At 41.0% G+C, this 21,254-nt stretch overlaps 2 protein-coding genes across 4 annotated transcripts in view; both read left to right on the top strand.

The window, feature by feature from the left end:
- The first annotated feature begins 5,890 nt into the window (after positions 1-5,890).
- Positions 5,891-20,225, top strand: DSCC1 (DNA replication and sister chromatid cohesion 1). Of its 3 annotated transcripts, none has more exons than XM_066335329.1 (9): positions 5,891-6,106; positions 7,665-7,833; positions 10,046-10,180; positions 13,034-13,124; positions 14,038-14,176; positions 15,637-15,689; positions 16,776-16,930; positions 17,494-17,642; positions 18,423-20,225. In XM_066335329.1, exons 1-9 carry the CDS (start codon positions 5,898-5,900, stop codon positions 18,529-18,531), a joined length of 1,209 nt encoding a protein of 402 aa, XP_066191426.1. In that variant the 5' UTR covers positions 5,891-5,897; the 3' UTR covers positions 18,532-20,225. The 3 variants fall into 3 exon arrangements, with proteins under 3 accessions (XP_066191426.1, XP_066191417.1, XP_066191434.1); XM_066335320.1 differs by having other exon boundaries at positions 16,773-16,930; XM_066335337.1 differs by lacking the exon at positions 5,891-6,106 and adding an exon at positions 7,042-7,093 and having other exon boundaries at positions 16,773-16,930.
- A 237-nt stretch (positions 20,226-20,462) lies between these two features.
- The window catches only part of TAF2 (TATA-box binding protein associated factor 2), a 60,697-nt gene continuing 59,905 nt past the window's right edge, over positions 20,463-21,254 (top strand). Inside the window, exon 1 of the mRNA XM_066335307.1 lies at positions 20,463-21,243. Within this exon, the coding sequence (XP_066191404.1) occupies positions 21,191-21,243 (53 nt within the window). The 5' untranslated portion in view covers positions 20,463-21,190. The remainder of the gene's footprint in view (positions 21,244-21,254) is intronic.

The raw sequence follows: 21,254 nt of genomic DNA, 5'->3' as shown, positions 1-21,254 counted from the left end.
CAAGAAGTGAGATGATGGGATAACTTGCCAGATTGACACATACTGATATTTAGGTTGTCAGTATTAATAAGGTCTGCAGACCGAGCCTTGAAATTAGCCACAAAATTCTCTACACAGTATTAAAAAACCTACTAATTTATTTGCATTTATCTCATAGAACTCTTAGATATTATTGATAACACCATTTTAAATATCTCTAGCATCAAGTGTTTTACGAGATTAAATTTTAAGGCCTGAAGTAAACAGTAACAGTAACAGTATGGCTGTTAATTTTCCCAACGAGCAAAATCATCTGGGTCTGAATTACAGGCTTTGCTGTGATAGAAGCACTCTGGAGATCTACCCAGAAAATGATGTACAGGGAGCAAAAGATTTTAATGATGTAGTTATGCATGAACTAACATGGCTGCCTGATATATATTCTAAATTTAAAAGGGTCCCTGTTGTTATTATATTCTTGAAAAAAAAACAGCTTACTTTTTCATGCTAATGTGAAGAGACACCACAGCACCTTCCCACACCCATTGCACCAGTGTTTACACTGTGAGAACATGCTGCGCAGCAATGAATGTCCTGGCTGACTGGCTGAGATCGCAAGAAGCTGTGAATGTAGGCTGGATACCAGTGTGCTCAGGTTTACCCCACCTTACTCTGGAATCAATGTTGCATGACTGATCACTGCCTTTGTTTGCAATTACACATGCAGGCCCTGCAAAGAAATAACATAGCAACAAAACAGGTCTCTAGTTAGTTGTCTCATAAGCATTGGGCATCTGGGTTCTTGCTTGTCACAATGGTGCGTGGTGAAATTCTTGGTCATTTCTGAATTTTCTTGATTGTGTTTGAGCTCCAATTATTGGGAGTATGCTTTCCAGCTTTGTGGTTGAATGTTTCTTCTCCAGTATTTCCAGGCCAGAACCAATTTTATGTCACCAAGATACTCCAAGCTATTGTGTGGTTTACACAAATATTTAGGGTTGGTTACAGCTGTTTATTTTCTCCTAATTTGAATATATGTGTTTTGCATCTCCCTGGTGGCCTGTTAAGACTGACAAGATGGCCTTGTCTGAGGTTGCAATGAGCTATCTGGTTATCCTACTAATTGGCTGAAAGTTTCCCCGTTTGAATCTTTGGACTCATTAGCTCCTGCTTTGTGGTTGACACCATCAGGTATGATGGTTTTACTGGGGTACAGTAATACAAATGAACCAAGGTCTGCAACATAGAGTACACAAGCCACTGTTTTCCTATTTTACATTTCACTACAAAAAAGAAAAGTTTAAAAAATTAAAGTTTGTCTCAATAACCAACCCTTAGAGCAGAAGAATGTGCGCTCTGGTGATTTAGGGGGTCTGAATTTATTTAGTATGCTGAGTTATGACTAAAATCTGAATATAGTGATTAACAGAGACAAGAACATCTTCATGAACTTGTTTTACTCTTTTGTGGATCACAGTCATTTTGACTTTCACCACACCTCCCAAGATTCTCAATGTGTTGAGAATTTATTCTCAATTTATTCTCTCCTGTCATCCATTACTTTCTGTTCTTTTCATCAGTAATCCCCAGTTTTTATATTTAAGACAGACTAGACAATCATTATTCAGGATAGGTGTGCACCATGGATTTATATATACAGTGGCATAATGATATTTTCTGTTTGTTCTTTTCTGTTTCTTGTTTTCCTAGGAAGGAAATATAACACATTTGTTGTAGACAGTCATTCTCTCAGTGTCTAATGGGAGTCTGTGATGTGCTGAAACAGGATTCAGAGCATTTACTCTAGTTACACCTAAAGCTTCTGTGGTCACCCTCTGTACTGAAACACAATGAGCACATCCTATAGCAGGTATTTCTAGACAATGAGAAACTGTCATTTAATGAGTGAATATGTAACATACATGCTAATTTTAAATATTGCAGATGGCATTCTGGCTGAAAAAAGAAATCTTTGATCTAGGGTTTAGGAGGCTTTAATCAAAAAGAGCCTCTCTTGTGGAATAATTTCCAATCACTAACTGTGAATTGTGTAATTATCACTGAGATGATAATGTGTTGCTATATTCAACTTTGGCACTGTGCCAGTTTTTCCAGTGTTGGCTTTATTTTTTATTACTATTGTTATTATTTTCTCAGCTACCTCTATTGTACTTTGAAGGACATCTGTAAATTTCTAGTGTGTACTTCTTTGCCATTTGTACACCCCATTTCATGTAGCCCTATTTTCTCACTACATTTTACTGTGGAGCTCCCAAGCACTTGAATTGCTATCACATAGCAAGTGGGAAGTCATCCTCCTAATACGATACCTAATGACTAGAGCCTGACAGTGGCACTGTTATCTCCTGCTTCATCATTCTATGTCTCAGTTGTGGAGCTTTGGAGTTACCTCTTTTATTTGATTTGTCACAGATGCCCATCATTTATTTAACGGTTCACATCTCTGCTGTTTGAGTCCTATGAAAGATTATACAGGGCCAAGGACTTCAGAGGCAAGACTTTAACAATCTTCAACGACCCTTTTTTTGTTTGCTAACTTCACTGACGATCATCAACCACATTCCATTAACACTAATTTCCATTAGCATTTTTCAGTTGAAAAACTATGACAAAGCTTATCTTGCTTGAGGCTTGACTTCACTCCTGGCCTATCCCCAGCTCAGCTGAGGATGCAGAGGCTATTTAGCTGTTCAGTCTACTTCTCCCTTATGCTGACAGGTGTACACCTCACACCTCACACCTCACACTCACAGCTGCACACTCACAGCAGCCACTTACAGCCTCCAATGGGGCACCTGGGTGGACTGATAGCTAGCTGTTGGTGATTAGTTAAATCAGGATGGCTGAATTTACTGCTTCCTCAACTCTTGCTTCCATTCCCCTACAGCTGAGTTTCACTCCTGCTTGTACCATGATGTTACACGCTCCTGAACTCTGACAGTTTCAGCCCACCAGACCAGCTCAAACTGAAAACAGAACTCATTTATGCTATAGCAACTCCAAAGCAAATTTGTTTCCTGAGGAATGAGACATCTCTATAAATTTATGTCCATGTGTTTGGTGATAGGCCAGTTGGCTTCTGCCTCTTAGAATGGATCAGAGCAGCATTCTCCCAAGTAGGGGATTCAATCTATCATCCAGACACTGATTTCTACCCAAGTTCCAGGAAATTACCTGTCAAATTTGCTTGACCTTGAACAGCAACTTCCACAGGGGCAAATGAGGGACAGGCAGAGAAAGATGGCGGGCAGCACAACCATATACATTTCAGTTCCAAAATATATATATAAAATATATAAAAAGCATCTTCAACCAGAACTATCAGCATAAAGAAAACTGATTAGAAAAATTAATAACTACTACAAATGTTCCTGACCACAGATCAATGCCAACTCCTGGATAACATCCAGTGATTTAATTCCTAGTGAGTTCCTGTTACATAGCAGATGTCTTAAGATACAAACTCCATGAAGCCATAGCTTGGATTCAGTTTCTTGGCTATACCAGATTTTTTTTTATTTCACAGGATGAAAAGTAGAAAGAAGAAGAAGAAGCAGGTGTGCAAGGTCACTGGAAAATTGCACAAATTAAGGTATAAATTAAAGCCAGCACAAATAAGCTGCTATTCAGTTAAGTAACTGTTTTAGCATTTATGTGGTAAAAGTGATTTTTTGGCTTACCTGAGAGGTGTGCATGAAGACATTTACATTAAAGCAATATGTAAGTCTCAAATAAGGCTAGACATGTATCGGTTTGCACCTATACATTAGTAGAAACTAGCCAGAGTTGGAGTGTCTCTGGTTTCCTGTGTGCACAATGACGATATTTCCACCCTCCAATAAATGAAATAAAACATGAAAACATTATAGATGTCTGAGTCTTTGAACAAGCCACTGCACATGTGTTGTGACAGAGGCAACTGCCTAATAACTTCAGCCAAAGTTTTCTCCAAGGCCAGTTACCTCAATGGCTCCAGTCAGGCACCACCTTCTGAAGGCAGAAGATGCCTGACTCAGTCATATACCACAGCAGTTGGCCTCTGCCAGGCTAGGACTGAACCACAACAGCTCCATCCCACCAGCTCCTGCTTCTGCGGTTCCCATACAAAAGGGATTATGACCTCCTCATCTGGGCCATTCGGTACAGACTTTTACCAAGCACAGAGGTACTCTGCAAGTGCATAGACATAACTTAGGAGCACTGAGTTTTGTTAGCTGATGCACACAGCAGGAAGCTAGGGCTAACACACTACCAGGCTGAGCGTTAATATGCCCTACAGCAAAAATCAGTGAGTGTCTGAGGAGGCAGTTGTCCTGGACAAGGTGAGGAAGAGGCATCCTGTGCTGCTCCTTGCAGAAGTCTGACTCCTGCTGCTGCTTAGCTGCTGTGTTCTGAGCCTCCACTTCTGTTTTCTTCTTATGGTTTAAGGACTTCAGTAGACTTCCCCTTGAATCTCTGAGCTGCAGACTATTTCCATTGCAATAATCGTGCATGCCTGTGGTTTCCACTCATTTGTGTCATGGCTTTAGCTCAAGAAATTCTCACAGCTTCCTCTGGCAGATGTTGTCCCATCAGGCCACAGCAAGAGCCTGAGCTGAGCCCTGAGTCACGGGGAGACGAACCTCTGTGTGGAGGCTGTGCAAGCCCTTTCCTAAGGGGTGATGCGTGGATGAGAACCTGCAGGTAGCTGCCCTCGGTCAGACTGTCCCCAGAAGGACCTGGGGTGAGTGACACCAGCGGGTGGCAGCTGCCTCAGCAGTGCTTTCCCACCCACTCTTGGCCCCATTGTGGTGGCTTGGACACTCAATCCTCCTCTCTCCACACTTGCCATCAAGCTCTGGTGTTGAGGAAAAACTTTGAGACTGGCACAGCAATGCTCCAGGCTTGGGGCAGTGTGGCTGGAAAGCTGTCCTTTGGAAAAGGGGTGCTGGTCAACAGTGACTGAACATGAGCCAGTTTGTGCCCAGGTGGCCAAGAAGGCCAATGGCACCTGGCCTGGATCAGGAGTAGCATGGCCAGCAGGAGCAGGGCAGGGATTGTCCCCTGTGCTCAGCACTGGTGAGGCCACACCTCGAGAGCTGTGTCCAGGTCTGGGCCTCTCACTGCAAGAAAGACATGGAGCGGCTGGAGCACATCCAGAGGAGGGCAACACCCTGGGAAATGGTGTGGAGCACAGCTCAGGTGAGGAGCAGCTGGAGGAGCTGAGGCTGTTTAGCCTGGAGAAAAGGAGGTTCAGGGGAGACCTTATCGCTCACCACCACTCTCGGAAAGGAGGCTGTGGCCCGGCAGGGATTTTCCCAGCTAAGAAATAACAGGATGACTGGAAGTGGACTCAGGTTGCACCAGCAGAGGGTTAGATTGGATAACGGGAACAATGTCTTCACAGAAAAGGTGGTCAGACACTGGAACAGGCTGCCCGGGCAAGCGGTAGAATCACCATCCCTGGAGGTGTTTAAAACACACGCTGGTGTGGCGCTTAGGGACATGTTTTAATGCTGGATTTGCCAGTGCTGAAAAAGGGTTGGACTACATCTTGGAAGCCTTTTCCATCCTGAACACGTCTATGATTTTATGTTGCCTCAGACCTGGGCAGTGACTTCCATATTGGGCCTGTTTTTGCAATGTTTTGTCCTTATATTTAGTTTTGCACATTTTGTATATTTCCATCGCATTTCTGGCATAACGAGAGGTTTTACCGCAGCTCCTGTGCAGGCGGACAGAAATGGGGAGGCTTGTCCCAGATAGACCCGGCGGAGGAGCAGAGGGAAGGGGCTCCCCTCGGTACAGCCCCGCCGTTCCCGCCCGCCCCGCCGTCGGTCCGCCCGTCGCTCCGTCCGTCAACCGCGGGATCAACCCGGGCTGCGCGCGCCGCCGCCCGCCTGCGCGCGGGCCGGGGAATGGCGGCTGCGGCGGGCGGCGCGGAGCGGGCCGCGGCCGCCGTGCGGAGCCGCCCCGAGGTGGACGCCACGCTGCGGACGGCGAAGCTGAACCCGGCGGAGCTGCTGCCGGCGGTGCAGTGCCTCAGCTTCGGCCCGCAGGCCGGCGGCGAGTGCTGCCTGCTGCAGCTGGAGCCGGGGCTCTGCGCCGAGCTGGAGGCGGGCCGCAGGTACGGCGGGGGTGTGCCGGGAAGGCGGCTTGGCCCGCGCTTGGGTTCTGCTGGTGCGGTTTGCATTACTGCCCCTTAAATCCCTTAAACCTGTCTCAGTTACACTGGAAACTAAAACCTATTTACACTTAAAAGAAGCGTGTTGGGTTTTTTTGGTTGGGTTTGTTTTGGTTTTTTGTTTGTTTTTTTAAATGGAAAACTTTCTGCTTTGGAGGCTTCTAAACAAAACTCAGGAGATGCTGGAATAGGCTCCCCAAAAAGTGGTCACAGCACCAAACCTGCCATAGTTCAAGAAGCTCTCGGGCACACAGTGTGTTTGTTTGGGCAATCCTGTGCCGAGCCAGAAGCTGGACTCAATGATCCTTGCGGGTCCCATCCTACTCGGAGTATTCTATGATTTTATGATCAGAAACATAGATTTAGAAAGGAGATTATGTCTCTAAAAGAATCGTGGTGACTTTGAGATTTTCCTGTTAGAACTCTTGAGGTCTGATGGATGACAGGGTGCCTACGAGATAGACAAGTTGGCAGGGAAGGATGTGCAGTATTAGCATGGGCGTAGGGTAGGATGGTTATGTGACACCAAAGGCTGGACCAAGAGCAGATGCTAGATAGGGTTTTGATAATGTTTTAAATTTCTTCCTATATTACAATGCCAGTGACATAAGGGGAATCTTTTAAGTGATACAGAATGAGAAGTCCCTCTAAATAAGGTAGTTCTCTGAGATGCATGTTAGCAAGCCCATTCCTACTTAATGCAATACTGATATAGTAGTACCTGTTAGAGACCTGAATCATGTTGATCCTTTGGAGCACAGCTGAGCTTTGTTCATGCATGCAGGCTTTGGGAAACAAGAGAAGCAGTTTGATTAAAATGAATCTGAGCACTTAGGTTAGTGTATATAGCCTGAGAGGAACTGAATGTTCCCCTGTCGTGGTCCTGCTTTGGTGTTATCATGTCCTCATGCAGAATCTGTACTTAATCAAGTATGTGAGCTGAAGAGGGTGGTTTACGTTGTCTCTTTGTCCTGAATTGTTCCAGAAGATGATTTTCTTTTGTGCTTGGAATTACTTGCAAGAAAATAGGTATTAATTATCTGAAAGGCTCTGCACAATAGACACAATTTCTGTTTGCTTTTTTGTTTCACAGTGGGCCAGCTTCAGTCCTCATTAAAGAACAGCTCTAGCTGTAATCTAATTTCTAAGATTAGTGAACTAGTTCATTCATTAAGCATCACTTAATCAATGTTTTAGGGGGGTTGAGTGAATCGGTGTATGACTGTAGGTATTTAGCTGTGTTCTGCATAAAAACTTTAAATGCTTGTCTTTTGAGTTTTCCCACACTAAAATGAGAGGGAAAAACATAGTCAAATAGATTAATTGACATTTGCATCTTTATATTTTGGTGAACAGTGACTGCTGCAACCAAACAGACCTGCAGTTTGTCATTTCTTTACAAATGTATAAGTGTGAGAAAATATCGGACAAGTTTAATAAGTTCTCATCCTGAAGCAGGTAAAAGTACCTCATTATTTCTGTGCCATTTTTTTTTTTCCAGCCTAGTAATCCGTGGTGAAAAGGATGAACACGCAGTGTTGTGCAGCAGAGATAAAACTTATGACATGAAAATAGCAGATACCTCAAATATGCTGCTGTTTGTTCCTGGCTGCAAAACTCCAGAGGAGCTGAGTGCAGATCCAGCATCTTGTAATATTATCCATTCACAGGTGCGTCTTTCAGGGTTTTTGTTAATTTGCTTTAATTCTCTACTTTCTTATTTTATCCAAGATGCATACGTGAAGCCCAGTTCACATATGGGATTCAGTTGGCTTAACACAGGCTTCAAATGCCATTTTAGATGCCCTGTGGTATTGCTTAGCTGCTATTGCAGGCTGCCACTGGAGAAAGGACGAGTCTCCTGTAGCTTTTTTGTGTATTGACCAGTTCCAGGAGGATGTCTTTATAAATGTGCTTTTTACACAGGGCCATGCTATGCCTTAGGATGTCCAAAATGGCTTAAGGGCCCTTCTTGAGGCAGCTGAACTTTCTCCATAATGTATGATTATTATTGTTTCTGAGAAATTAAAACTGTGGTTTGTTTTCAGTGCATAGTAATTACCTGTGGTAGGTATTAAAAGCTTGCAAAGAAAACAAAACTTCTCAGTGTTAGCAGCTATTTTTAGTTAGCAGCTAGGTAAGCTATTTACAGCTTCTATTAAATTAATTAATGAATTCTATTAAAATAGCTAGAGAAATATTGTTAATTATTTGCTGTAGTGGACATAATGGCATCATCGAGGAATAATCCTACTTCAACATCAGTTCTTCATGAGGTCTAATGAGCTAATCTAAAAAATTAATTCAAGCTGAAGTAGATTAATGAGAAAGTAATATTCTTCTATATACTTTTTTTTTGTTACATTTAATAATTTCACTATTCCTGTGAAGTTACACATCATAAAAATGTGATTTGCTTAGGAACTATTTAAAAAGTTTTATTTCTAAGAGCCCTCAAAAGGCTTTCAAAAATGTTAGATGGTTCATTTACATTGCAAGTTGTGAAACATAGCAAAAGCTACTATGTGAACTCAGTACTTTGGGGCTTCACTGCCCTTCACTTGGTACTGATCTTTTTATCACTTGAATGGCTGATACTTGCCGCCAAAGCATTTGACATTTTATTCACCCCACACAGCTCAGCTCAGGTTAGAAGCTTTGGAACATTAATTAGAATTATTTATTTTTCTATGCAGACTATCTTCTTGTTATCAAATTGATCAGAAAACAACTTGGCAGGAAAAAAACCTAGCACTTATGTAAATGCTAATTGACATATAGCTTGGAAATTTATCAGGAAATTGGTGTTTAGCTGAATTATTTTGCCAAGCCAGTTCTGTAATAGATTAAAATTGAGAGATTTCTTTGTATTAGAATTTGTATACAATTTCTTCTATATGTAGGTGGTTTTGCTTATAGATGATTTAAATGGAATAGTATTTTAAAGTTTTAGTTGTTTTTTGTTTATTTTTTAATGGAGGACTTCTAAAATACCCCAAGTACTCCAGTAAAGCACTTAGGGTATTCTAAAGTATTGTCTAGAGGCTTTTTTGGGGAAACTGTTTTAACATGGGACTAGTGATTGGGTCAGGAGTCACTAAGCTGGAGCCTGTGCTGCCTCTGCGATTCTGTTCCCATTTCTGTCAGTTTGGTAAATAGTAGAAATGATGCTGAAAGGCTCCCAATAGTGTGTCCTCTTCAAAGAATCTTGCAGGAAGTCAAAGCTGTACCCTGTGGAACACCTCAGGATTACTCTGAAAGTAAAGCTTTGGTAAGTCTGCATTGTTGAATCAAGAACAGCCGAGTTTCCTGTTGCACACTCTTCATTTGTGTGTTGACTCAGGGCAAGAAACAGAGATGTCTTGTCAGTTGTGTCCAAGTGTAGCTCTCTGTCCTTGTTAATGTCTGCTTTGCTTGAGCTTAGGGCTGCGATCATTCATTAAGGTGTAAAAAGACCATGAAGTAGATCCCAAGCATGGGAAGAACTGGGGAGGATAGACACAGGTTAATACAAGAGGGCTTTTATGGCAGTAATATAATTTACGGTTGAGACGAAAAGCAGTTTTGGGGGGAATTGTACAGAAACACATCCCGTGGTGATTTCATGTCATTTGCATGCAGAGTTGAGTTGTTACTTTTGTCTTATGCACTACGAACATATTTTTTATCAATCAGCAGTGGATTTCTATTCTTCAATGTCTGTAGTAATTTTTTTAATTGAAAACATTGCAATTATTGTTTTGTTTTTCAAGTAATTACCCTATTAATGGTTTCTTGTTTTCAGTGACTAGATTAACGTTTCTTGCTGATAATTTTTGGTAAGCAGCCTTGAATCCAGATGCTATGTTAAAATGTTTAAAGAGTCACTGTTTTCTCTTGTAGATTGCTGGTTTCTCCAAGAACTATTGGGAATTAAGGAGATGTCGGCCAAAACTGAAGAAACTGAGGAAGCTTTTAATGGAAGATCCATATGAAGGGCCTGATAGTCAGAAAGATCAGACTTCAACATCTTCTAAGGTAAATCAGCTGTGTAAATTGCTTTCTTGTAATTGCTAACGAGCAAATTAAAGTGAAGATGCATCCTTAAGTAGAAAAATCTGTTTCCTTTACATGACTCACAGTGCTTTCTTTGCGTTAATATTTTTTAATAATTAATTACCCCTTCTATTCTAAACAAGCTGGTTGTTGTTAGTACTTCCAGCGAGTACAGATAAGCAACCTTTTTATTAGTTAAAAGAGGAAAATGAAGGACATCGAAGGACACTGGGCATTTCCCTTTTCCTATGGGAAGTTTCTTGGAGGACAACTTTCAGAATCTTTCCTAAATTCCTTGAGAGTTACATGACTACAAAGGTGTAATGCAGCCTTTCCTTCTTTGGGTGTGTCCCGTGTGAGGTCAGAGCCCACCCATGTGCAAGCTGCTTGCCAGACAATACTTGGTGATTACAAAGGGCAGAAGGGAGTTGAAGAGAGTAACAGGGATTATATAAGTCACAGAATAAGACACACTAAAAGAAGGGAAAACACAAATTAAATCTTGTCTTGCTGTCTTGCCATGTTTCCAGGAAATGAAATTTCGGACCTAAAAAGTAATGGAGTGACCTGGACTGTGCAGCATATTATCTTAGAGAAAAGGCTGTTAAAAATTCTGGGGTTTCGTTAGTTTGGTTGGTTTTTCTTTTGACTTTAAAACCAAAAAGTAGTTGATCCCAAATATTTTATGCTGAGGCTTGATTGAAGCAGACACCGGCAAACCATCTGCATGTGCTTGAATGTGCAAACACAGATGTTGCTTTTCTCTGGAGAGACATGATGCCTCTCTCCTCTTGGATGATTAACAGGCTGATCTCTGATTCGTTACAGATTCTTGCCCCCATTATTGCCTGCCTATGCTGATCTAGGCATAGAAGGACATACAGCAAAATAAGGGATTGCCAAAGGGTTTAAATAGTTTGAAAATTATAAACATTGTCAAAGGCTAGCCACATGAAAAAGTCATATGAAATAATATTTATTCATAATACTGAGTATTATTAAAAACATATCAATGTCTATCAAACGTTAATGCTCAGTTTGAGGACTGATGACCATTTGTTTTTGAAGGAGAATGTATTACCTCTAGTAGTTTACTGGATAACAACTAGATATATCTGATAAATGTAGACAAGTCTTTACCTTGCCTTTGGTGGATCTCTTAAATGAATCTGAAAGCCCTCCAGGGGAACGCTCTTTTCTCTAGGACTAATTCTCACTGAAATCCCAAAGAATGTATGTGTAATAACGATTTCTGTTGTTTTGTTTGCTTACACTTAACATTTATCATGTGCTCAGAATTAATAGGCCACCTTTAATCGGTTTGAAAACAAATTACTTTGTTTTGGCTGTAAGCTTCTCATGATTTTCAAGACTGTATCATACAGAGTATTCCAGCAAAAGAGCCATAAACATCTATGGCACTGTAGGGAACCTGTTACATAGTGTTGTGATTTAGCAAACTAGAGAAAAGCTTATAAATATATAGGCTAGTGCTGAATTTTACAGTGAAATGACATGGCATGCTCAGATGATCATAGACATCCGATAAGAATAAGGATAAGAAACATATTAAATACATTATCTGGAAGTTGCTGGTGTGGACATGGTACAAGTCAACCCATTCCATTTTATATTTGCAAGGGCAATGCAGTTGATAAAAGCATCAGAGCTGAGTGCAGTGATGTATTCAGAAAAGCTGTTGGGATTGCTGGGCTGGCCTCAAAGCAGAAACATTCGCCAAGGACTTGTGTGCAAGGCATCTGAATGGCAGCGTTAAACTTCAAACAGACATATGGATCTGGGGATGTTGTTGCTCCCAATTGCTAGCAGTGTTTTATTTAGTACTGTATAATAGGGTCATCCCTCATTGGCATACTGATGGGAGCTTCGCCTGATAATACTTCAACATACTCTGATAGGAATAGCATAGCAGGAAGTGGAGGCTTTTCTGTGTTTATTAAATGGTTTTTTAACATGTGGATATTCCAATCTTAGCGTTGATATGTTCCATTTATGTTCTTATTGTCTGATAGATCTCAATCCAAACTTAATCCAATGTTTTTCTTTCTGATTGGAAGTATTCTTAAGCTATAATCAACAGAACTTTGATATTAGAGTTGATTTAAAAGGCTCTAAAGTGAATAAAGGAATTGATGTCCTATTTCCTGTGCATTGAAGTCTGGTATTTCTTCCATTTACTTCACTCCTCATAATAACTTCTGTTCCACCCACCTCTTCACCACAGTATCCCATCTCACCATGTAACTGTTCTGCAGGGAGGTGTTTGTGTTTTGACTGGATCTGTGCTGTGTGTGTGCCAACTGATGGGCAGATAGCAAAACACAACACGTAACTGTTGTGGTCCTGGTGGAGGAGGCTTTCCCCTAGAGGAGGTACTAAGTGCAGGTTCCAACTTCTATCCAAAACTGATAAGTGATTTTTGCTTTGCCTTTTCTTTGAATCTTACAGATTAAAACACATGATTTTAGGAAAGCCAGAACACATTAATTTTTCATTCTTGCTGGGATACTTCACTTACAAGGTCTGTTTGTGCTAGTTTGACATTCTGGGAATACAGGTATATTACTTATGTCTGGTACAAAGACTTTCCTGTAGTTAGACTGCATTTTATATTGAATAATCCTTTGAGAAAATGTTTTAAGTTACAGGAAAAGTTTCAGAGAGTGTGGCAAGCATTAGAAAATTCAGAGTCTGGGGCGAAAAAACATCTATTAAATCTTTTCTTCATTATAACTTATATTTAGTATGGTCGCTGAAGCAAAGGAGGAGTAAGAATAACCTCTTTGATATCCCTCTTTCTTTCCCTTATTGCAGTATACAACAGAAGATTTGTTAAACCTGATTCAAGCAAGTGAAGAAGAAATACTCCACCAATTGCAGGTTATAGATGCTTGCAAAATTGAAGGTATTCATATCTAAAGAATATTAATACCTATGAGGAAATAACCCTGCTATTTTCCCCAAAATATATGTCTCCTTTTTCTAAAGCCCATTCCATATCCTTGTCTTTTAAGGTGCAAGTTACTTCAAAGTTCTAAGACTTGTTTCCATAGATCCATGTCCTCTGCTGCTGTGAATCTGATCAGAATAAAGCTGAGCAGGCACTGCCAGTCTCTCTCTTTCCTGGATAACGCCTCCTTTACTGCTACAAACAGTGGCATCAGAGTATCCCACTGATAGCATGAATATTTTTTGCTGGTAACCCTCTTCATGAATGAGTGGGTACTGCTTTCTGTAGTTCTAGAGGCAAAAATAGTGATTCTTAGGTGACCCTATCCTTTTCATAGTCCTTTGTCCTCCTGGGCTGGGTTTATCTCAGTGTGAGGAAAGGCTTGAGTAAGTACCTCACCTTGGGACAGGTCCTGTTCATCCTTTACATGGCCATGCCCAAACTATCACTGGGACACAAAGTGATGGCAGTCCTAGAGTTGTCTGGATTTCTGTGAACTTCTCTGGACCTGAGCTGTTGCTTTGTAGGGCCAGTTCTGTTCATGCAGTTCTGTTCCTGTACTAAATATTCATTTTTCCATGTCTGATTCATCTTGGAGTGATAATTTGTAGTGTCTTTGTATCTGTGGTAGTAACAGAATTACTAAAGAATTACAAACAATTGAGATTATTAAGTTTCATTCTCCTTTATATTTGCTCTTCTTATTTAGTTCCTTTTCTCAGTTTTTAATCCTGAAACAGACACAAAGCTGCTGCATGTTGTAAATGTGTGACCTGAATGTTCAGACTCTAGTAATGTATCTTAATGGCAATAGAGGTAAGGTGTTAGTTTTTCTTCTAACAGTGGTTTGTGATGCTCTGTTTGGCAGGATATTGGAGAATTCTAGACTTTGACTATGAGATGAAACTCTTGAATCATGTCACTCAGCTAATAGACTCAGAGTCCTGGCCTTTGAGTAAGGTTCCTCTAGGTGTCTGTCTTGAAGAACTTGGATCTCTAGAACCCAGGTAAACAATTATTTTTTAGTACTTAGAATTGCCTACATTCATTATTAACTATTAGTGATTACAGCACTTGTTAACTGTCAGTTAGAATTATAGTCTTGCAAATGTAGATTCTAGTTATCTTGATGTAAATGATAATTTTCTTTGTTTCTAAAAATACTCAAGGGAATTTTTAGGTAGATAGGTTAATAAACTGATTTTAGTGTTTATTAGTAGTATTTCCATTGATTTATGGTAGAAACATTGATGCTGTGTTGCAAATAAGGGAAGTAGAATGTGCTTAAGTTGTAAATTGCTGAGCATCTTGAAATACCTGTTCTGAAGCTATAACTAGCCAAAAACGTTTGGTTTACCTGTTGCATGCTACCTGAGCAGGGGTATGTTTTCTGGTGGAATTCAAAATTCCCATTCTAAAAAGGTTTTAAGTTTACAATATGTAGCATTTTCCATTTAATTGATTTTTGGCTCAAAAAGATATCTGGAATTAGGCTATAATTTTATGAAAGAGCTTCAGAAAAGTGCCTGTTATTCAGTAAGGGATGATAAATTGCCAAATTTTTGACTGGCATTATAGGATCAATTCAGACTGGTAAGGAACATTAAGATCATTGAGTCCACCACTGCCAACTCCAATACTGAACTATGTCCCTAAGTTCCACATCTACATGTCTTTTAAATACCTCCAGGGATGGTTTGTCCAGCACTTCCCTGGGCACCCTGTTCCAGTGCTTGACAATGCTTTCCATGAAGAAATTTTTCTTATATCCAATCTAAATCCGTGGCCATATCCTCTGATCTTGTCACTTGGATCATTTGTTGCCTGGGAGAAGAGACCAACCCCACCTGGCTACAGCCTCCTTTCAGAGAGCTGTAGAGAGGGATAAGCTCTCCCCTGAGCATCCTTTTCTTCAGGATAAACACCGCCAGTTCCCTCAGCTGCTCCTCATCTGACTTGTGCTACAGATCCTTTCCCAGCTCTGTTGCCCTCCTCTGGACATGTTCCAGCCCCTCAATGTCCCTCTTGTACTCAGGGGCCCAGAACTGGACCCAGGACTCGAGGTGTGGCCTCACCAGTGCTGAGCACAGGGAAACAGTCACTGTGCCCTGGTCCTGCTGGCCACACTGTTTCTGATGAAATTGTTTCTCATTGCAAAAAAAGTTGTATTGCAAGAGCCTCTATTCTTTATTTTCCTTGTGCATTTTAGTCTATGCTAGTTATAACTAGAAAGTGGAAGAGACCTTTGGAGTTGACAGGTTAAATCAGTTTACATCTGTTGTTTGTCCCCTTTTGTTCTCTCTTTTACTTCTGTTTTTTTACCAGTTTCTTCATTTCACCCACAAAAATGTGTCTCATCATCCATTCTCTTCAAATTATTTTTTTCTGTTTCTCAATCTTTTTGATAACTATTTCAGTAGTGTCCTAGGAAACAATATTAGAACTTGATTTCTGATTTTTTTTCCAGAGAGATGATAGAACACATTCTTTTAAGCTACGGCAGAAAATATGTTGATGATGGTAAGTTTGGGAAAGCTTACATGGTTTAACTTTGTATAAAAGAAATAGTTACTAATGAGGAAATGTAGGTGTTGGGAAGAATGGCCCAAACAAATGTATCCTACAGTGCCAGTATAAGGAGGGAGCAAACGGGGCTAAAAATCAGTACAATTGTTAAAGGAAGTTTCATAGGAAAAAAAAGCTATTAAACTATACAAGACAATTGTGAACAGAGGTACTGGAAATTATTTATTAGGTGTCTACAATCCATAATTTCATGATTAAAGAGAGATTACTACTTAAGTTTACATGATATCTCAATTAATTGTGCTATTATGAGTAGTCAGTGGCATGAATTCAGCTTGCCTGAAGTAGGTGTCTGCCTTTGATCTGAACAGCATGACAAGATCCCCTGGTTGTATTGATGAGATTTCCATTGTCCATCTCACACACAGATAAAATACTGCACTGCTCTAATCTCTGAAGAGAGAGTCTGAAGTCTCTCCACATTGGTTTTCATCTCACCTTTGGCTGAAGTAGGAGTTGCTTTCAACCTTAAAGGACATAGGAAAGTAATTGGAGTGACAACAGACTTAATATATTTAAATTTGCACAAGGAGCAAGTCTGACAGATGGCTGAAACAATAGAAGGAAGTGTTTATACCTGATTTGGTTCAGAGAATTTTAGCCAAGTCAGAGTGAGAGAAAAATGAATTCTCATCACTTCATAATCTCATAAGGGTGATTAAAGAAGTGAAAGTTTTGTTAATTGTTTCAGCAAATGTTTTAATACAAGGCATGCAGAAATAGGAATGAAAGTTGTAGGAGAAACGATACAGTGTGAAAGGGGCATGGAGGGCAAACATTTATTCATACAAATTAATACTGTAGTTGGGACAGTGCTGTTGCATTCTGCATAATTTGTATTTGAGAATGAGAAGATACCATGATTTATCCAAATTAATTCTGAGTCAAATTATTTTCCAAGGAAAAGAAAAAAAGAGGATGCTTGGTGTATAGAAGACTGTAGAACAGAATGGAAATACAAGTCTGTTCTTTTATCAAAAGGCAAGAACCCAAGATAACCTAGTTTTTGCTTCTCAGCAGGGGAGGTTTTCTTTGAAATGCGTGAAGATAAAATATGCAGAGCTATAGCACAAATGCTTTTGCAAAATGCAGTTAAATTCAATCTATCAGAGTTTGAAGAAGTCTGGCAACAGAGTGTCCCTGAGGGGATGATAACAAGGCTTGACCAGCTTCAGGTAAGCACATTAAAGAAGTATGGATTCTTTTGTGACTAGGCTGTAACTGACTTGTGTCATATATAAATTTTATCCATTATTGGTTGTTGTGTTGTTTCTGTCAGCTTTTGAGTTCAAGTGTGCTTTATGACGTCCTCTGAGCACAAGTAGTCTGGAATCATGGTAATTCAGGTTTCTGTAACTGAGGCACATTTCATTGTTTGAAGAAAGATTGCAGCTGTACTGTTACTACTTGTAAATGTGACTGGAACAGAAGCTGAAGCTGTTGTTGAACAGATTGTAGTGACAGCCAGTAGAGAAGCAAACACTATGGGAATCCTTTTGTTCAAAGCAGGCAGAGAAATGTTGGAACCCAATGGATTCTCCCTTCTTGTCATAAAGAAAATTATAAATACTGCCTGTAAAACAGTGCCTTTATGATACTTCTTCACTTTGCCTCTAGTAGTGCAGTTCTAGAAGGCTTTTGATCTGCAAGGAGCAACTTCTGTGGCATATTGTCAGAAAAAAAGAAGTTTAATTGCTTTGTTGGTACTTAACATTTCCTTTCTGACACTGATCTACAGGGCTTGGCTCTTGTGGATAAAAGTTCAAGACCAGAAACCATCTTTCTGCTAAAAGTAGAAGACTTACCTGAAGACAATCAGGAAAGATTCAACAGCTTATTTGGCATACGGCAAAAATGGACAGAAGTGGATATTACCCCTTATATACAGTAAGGATGTATTTCTTTTTATTAAAATATAATTAGTATCATATGCTTCCCTTTTTGCACAGCTGGCTTCTAATGAATTATCACTGCCTCAGTGATACTACTATACTTTGCATTTTAAATTAATATGGATTCTATATTAATATAATACCCACCTCTGGGATCTGTAACTCTCTTTTTTGGATTTAAATGTGCGTAAAAAAGCTGATCCTACTGGGTTTAAATGGGTGATAACTCTCATTTGATTAAGGTGGACAATTCAAAGGCTAAACTTTTACTGACATTTACAATGAGTCTCTATATTTACAACACTAGAACTATAGAGTAGTAGTGCTTCCTGTACTGCATCCTTTGTTCCTTTGGTGGTTAAGACTTAGACTGCTGTACTATCTGGAATGTCCAGCTGTGATATATGTGAGCAGATATTGATATGAACCCAGAAGTAACTACATCAACCCTTTATGAGTGGCTCTAAATTTACTGTAATGTAACTGTTTTGCTAGGTTGAAGACTCTTATTAGAGAAGAGTAATAATAAACACTCTGCCTAAACCCCAAAATTCTTTTTTCTGTAGTAAGTCATGTAGTTTTGCCTAGTGCTTAAATGTCAAGGTAAGTTCTAAACTTTAGGTAATTTAAAGCATTATGTGATAGTTAGAATAGTTTGGGGTTTTTTCCTAATACCCTAATCCAGTTTATTGCTGTAGTTACAAATATTTTAGAGATTCATTTTGTGTGAGAATATCTCTTAATGCCAACGTCGTGTGTTTTATTTCCTCTTTAGAGACTTGTGTGCAGAGAAGCAGACTGTTGGTGCTCTTCTGACAAAATATGCTCGCTCCTCGATGCTGAATGGTGTTAAAGTTTATAATTCTCGAAGGCCCATCTCATAACCAGTATTGTTTGAAGAACTGAGGATACTGAATGAAGTAACAGTGAATGTTACTTGCTGCTGCCTTCTGGGGAAAGGAGTTGCCAACCATCATTATACAGTGGACTTGAGTTTAAGCAGCTAGGCTGCTTGAACAAGTTGTGTTTTCTGCTCAGCTCAGAGTGTGAGGGCACTTGTGGCCTCTAAGGAATGATATTGAGCTCACCTTCCTTTTCCAACCTTCCTTTACCCCAACTTCTTTTTCCTTTGTGTCTAGTTAAGCTAGGAGCCGAGCTGCTTCTTGAATACACCTAATCTGTTTATCCCTAAGTGTAAAATGAAAAATTTAAACCCCCGGTAATAATTCAGTCAATTGAATTTCTTTGAATAGCAAAATGGAAATTTTAGTCTTGTGCTCATTAGTGGCCATTCTTAAAGATTAAAGTTTCATTGCAGTGTTCACATTTTGAATAGCACAGAGCTCATCAGGCTCATGAACAAATCATTCTCCATTGAGGCTACACCAGTCTTAATTTTGAAAAGTGTTCTTTTAAATGTCATATCTAGGGACACCATCCATACAAGCACCTGACACTTTAATACTTGGCAGAATGGCCTTATATATATTATAAAAAAACCCTAATTGCAGTGAATTTTGGATATAAGAGAAAGTAGTTGGACATTGTGTTACAAATTTTCTATAAACGGTCATTAAAATGTAGCTGAGGTAAAACTAATGCTTTACAGAAGACTGCTTGTGTTTTTTTAAAAAGAACCTACAAAACTTTGTTAGTACAATTATCTTTTTGAACTTTGTTATGGCAAATAACGGCACATGGAATAGTGCCTTGAAACCTTACAGTATAAAACTGTTCTGTGTAGAGCAATGAAACAGTATTTTTTTATAGTACTGCCATGAAATGGTGTGCCTGAGATAGTAATTTTATAATTGTTATAAAGAATTGTGTGCATGTCAGTAAACCGGAGTTTAATTTTAGCTAGTTTTCAGATTTATATTTTAAATTTAACAGTTGTAGGTTATTTGATACAAAAAGCAGTTTTCCATCAGACTCAGATGTGAGGTGTGAAATACCTTGCTTGGAACTGCCAGCATTCCAGCTGTAGAGTAAGTGGGGAGAGGAGAGAAACCTCTCCTAAATCAAATATAACTCTTAAGATGCACAGTGTGTGTACTTGGAATTTGGTACAAGGAGCTGAAAGAAAAAAGCTACTTCCTGGGCTCTGTTTATTGGTGCCCAGTGCTGCAAGGTCAGTGCCCTGTGCTCCACGCTGCTGGTGCAGGGGTGTGGTGTTTGACCAGCTGTGTGAAGAGGACACACAATCGCTCTCTGCTGGAAGATCTGCCTTGTTGGCTGTCTGGTTACAACAGCTATGCTCCCCCTATAGCACCAGAAACTTCACTCCCAGAGATCAATGGTAATATGAATGGAAAAGCCTTGGAAATTCCTTCCATTGCATCACAGGTTCCTTAGTTGAGATACACAATACAATTGGTACTTTTGTATTTGTGGTCCAAGTTTGTATTTACATAGAGGTTTCTTTGTAAAACAACTAAGAAATTAAGTATTTCATGAATAGGGTTTTATTACAGCCGTGAGAAGAGTTTAATTTTTTGTGTGTTATCATTCCATGTGTTCAGTGCTCCTGATTGGTTTTGTTAGACTTGGAAAATGAAATGACGCTTTCAAACTCCCATCAGTTTCTTCGATGCAAGCATTCATTTTTACCTAAACCAGATGAATCTAAAGCCACTTGTAACGATGGCGGTTCCGAAGGAACTCGATCTCGTGGCGACACCCGCGGGGTGACGGGCGGAGGCCGCCCCGTGCGCGCTCCCGAGCGCGCGCTGCCGCCGCCCCTTCCCGCCTTCCCCAGGCCCGCGCCTGCGCGAGCCGCGGCGCCTGCGCACGGGGACACGGCGCGGCCTCTTTCTCGGTTTCAGGGTTATTCGGGAGGGTTATTTTATTATTCTTTTTTTTTCTTTCTTTCTTTTTCCTTCTTTCCTCCCGCTGCCGCCGCTGAGCCTCCCTTCTGTAAAAAGCAAAGCGCCACAAGCCTTTCCCGCTGGAGCTCCCTTAGCCGGGCCGTGACCTTTCACCGCGGGGTCGGAGGCTACCGGCAAGATGGCGGCGGCTGCGGAAGGGCCGCGGCGGGCGCGCTGCTGAGGGAGACCCGCGGGGCCGACCCTGCGCCGGGCCCGGCCACCGCCCGGCCCGCTCCACCCTCCGCACCTTTCCCGGCTCTCAGTGGACGGCGCTGCCCCGGCCGGCGCTCCCAGGAGCGCGGACGCCGGTGCCTGCCCGCCCGTTCTGGCCGCGGCCCTCCTGATCCCGTCGCTCCCGCCGCCGCTGCCCGCTGAGCCGGTCGCTTTCCGTAGGTCCCGCGGAGAGGAAGAGCCTCTGGACTGGTTCCGTAACGCCAGCGGACAGAGGAGCTGTGTGTGCACCCACAGAAGGTTATATACAAACCCTGCTTGGTGGTGGTGCTGTAACGATGGCGCGCACTCGAGCTGAAGATTCCTGGCTGCTGGGGGTCACACACGCGCTGAGGAGATGAGTGATCAAACACGACGTGACACGGGGGAAACTCGGAGGACCCGTTGAGTGAGGATGATGTTGATGCCAGTCTGATGCAGTGTGTGTTTAGTGCTGCGGTTCAGGATGAATAGGAAGAAAGGAGACAAAGGATTTGAAAGCCCAAGACCCTATAAATTATAAGTATCCA

This window comes from Sylvia atricapilla, chromosome 1, assembly GCF_009819655.1.
Source record: "Sylvia atricapilla isolate bSylAtr1 chromosome 1, bSylAtr1.pri, whole genome shotgun sequence".
NCBI lineage: Eukaryota > Metazoa > Chordata > Aves > Passeriformes > Sylviidae > Sylvia > Sylvia atricapilla.
Note: the sequence above shows the minus strand (reverse complement) of the source record. Positions and strands in the feature narration are given on the sequence as shown.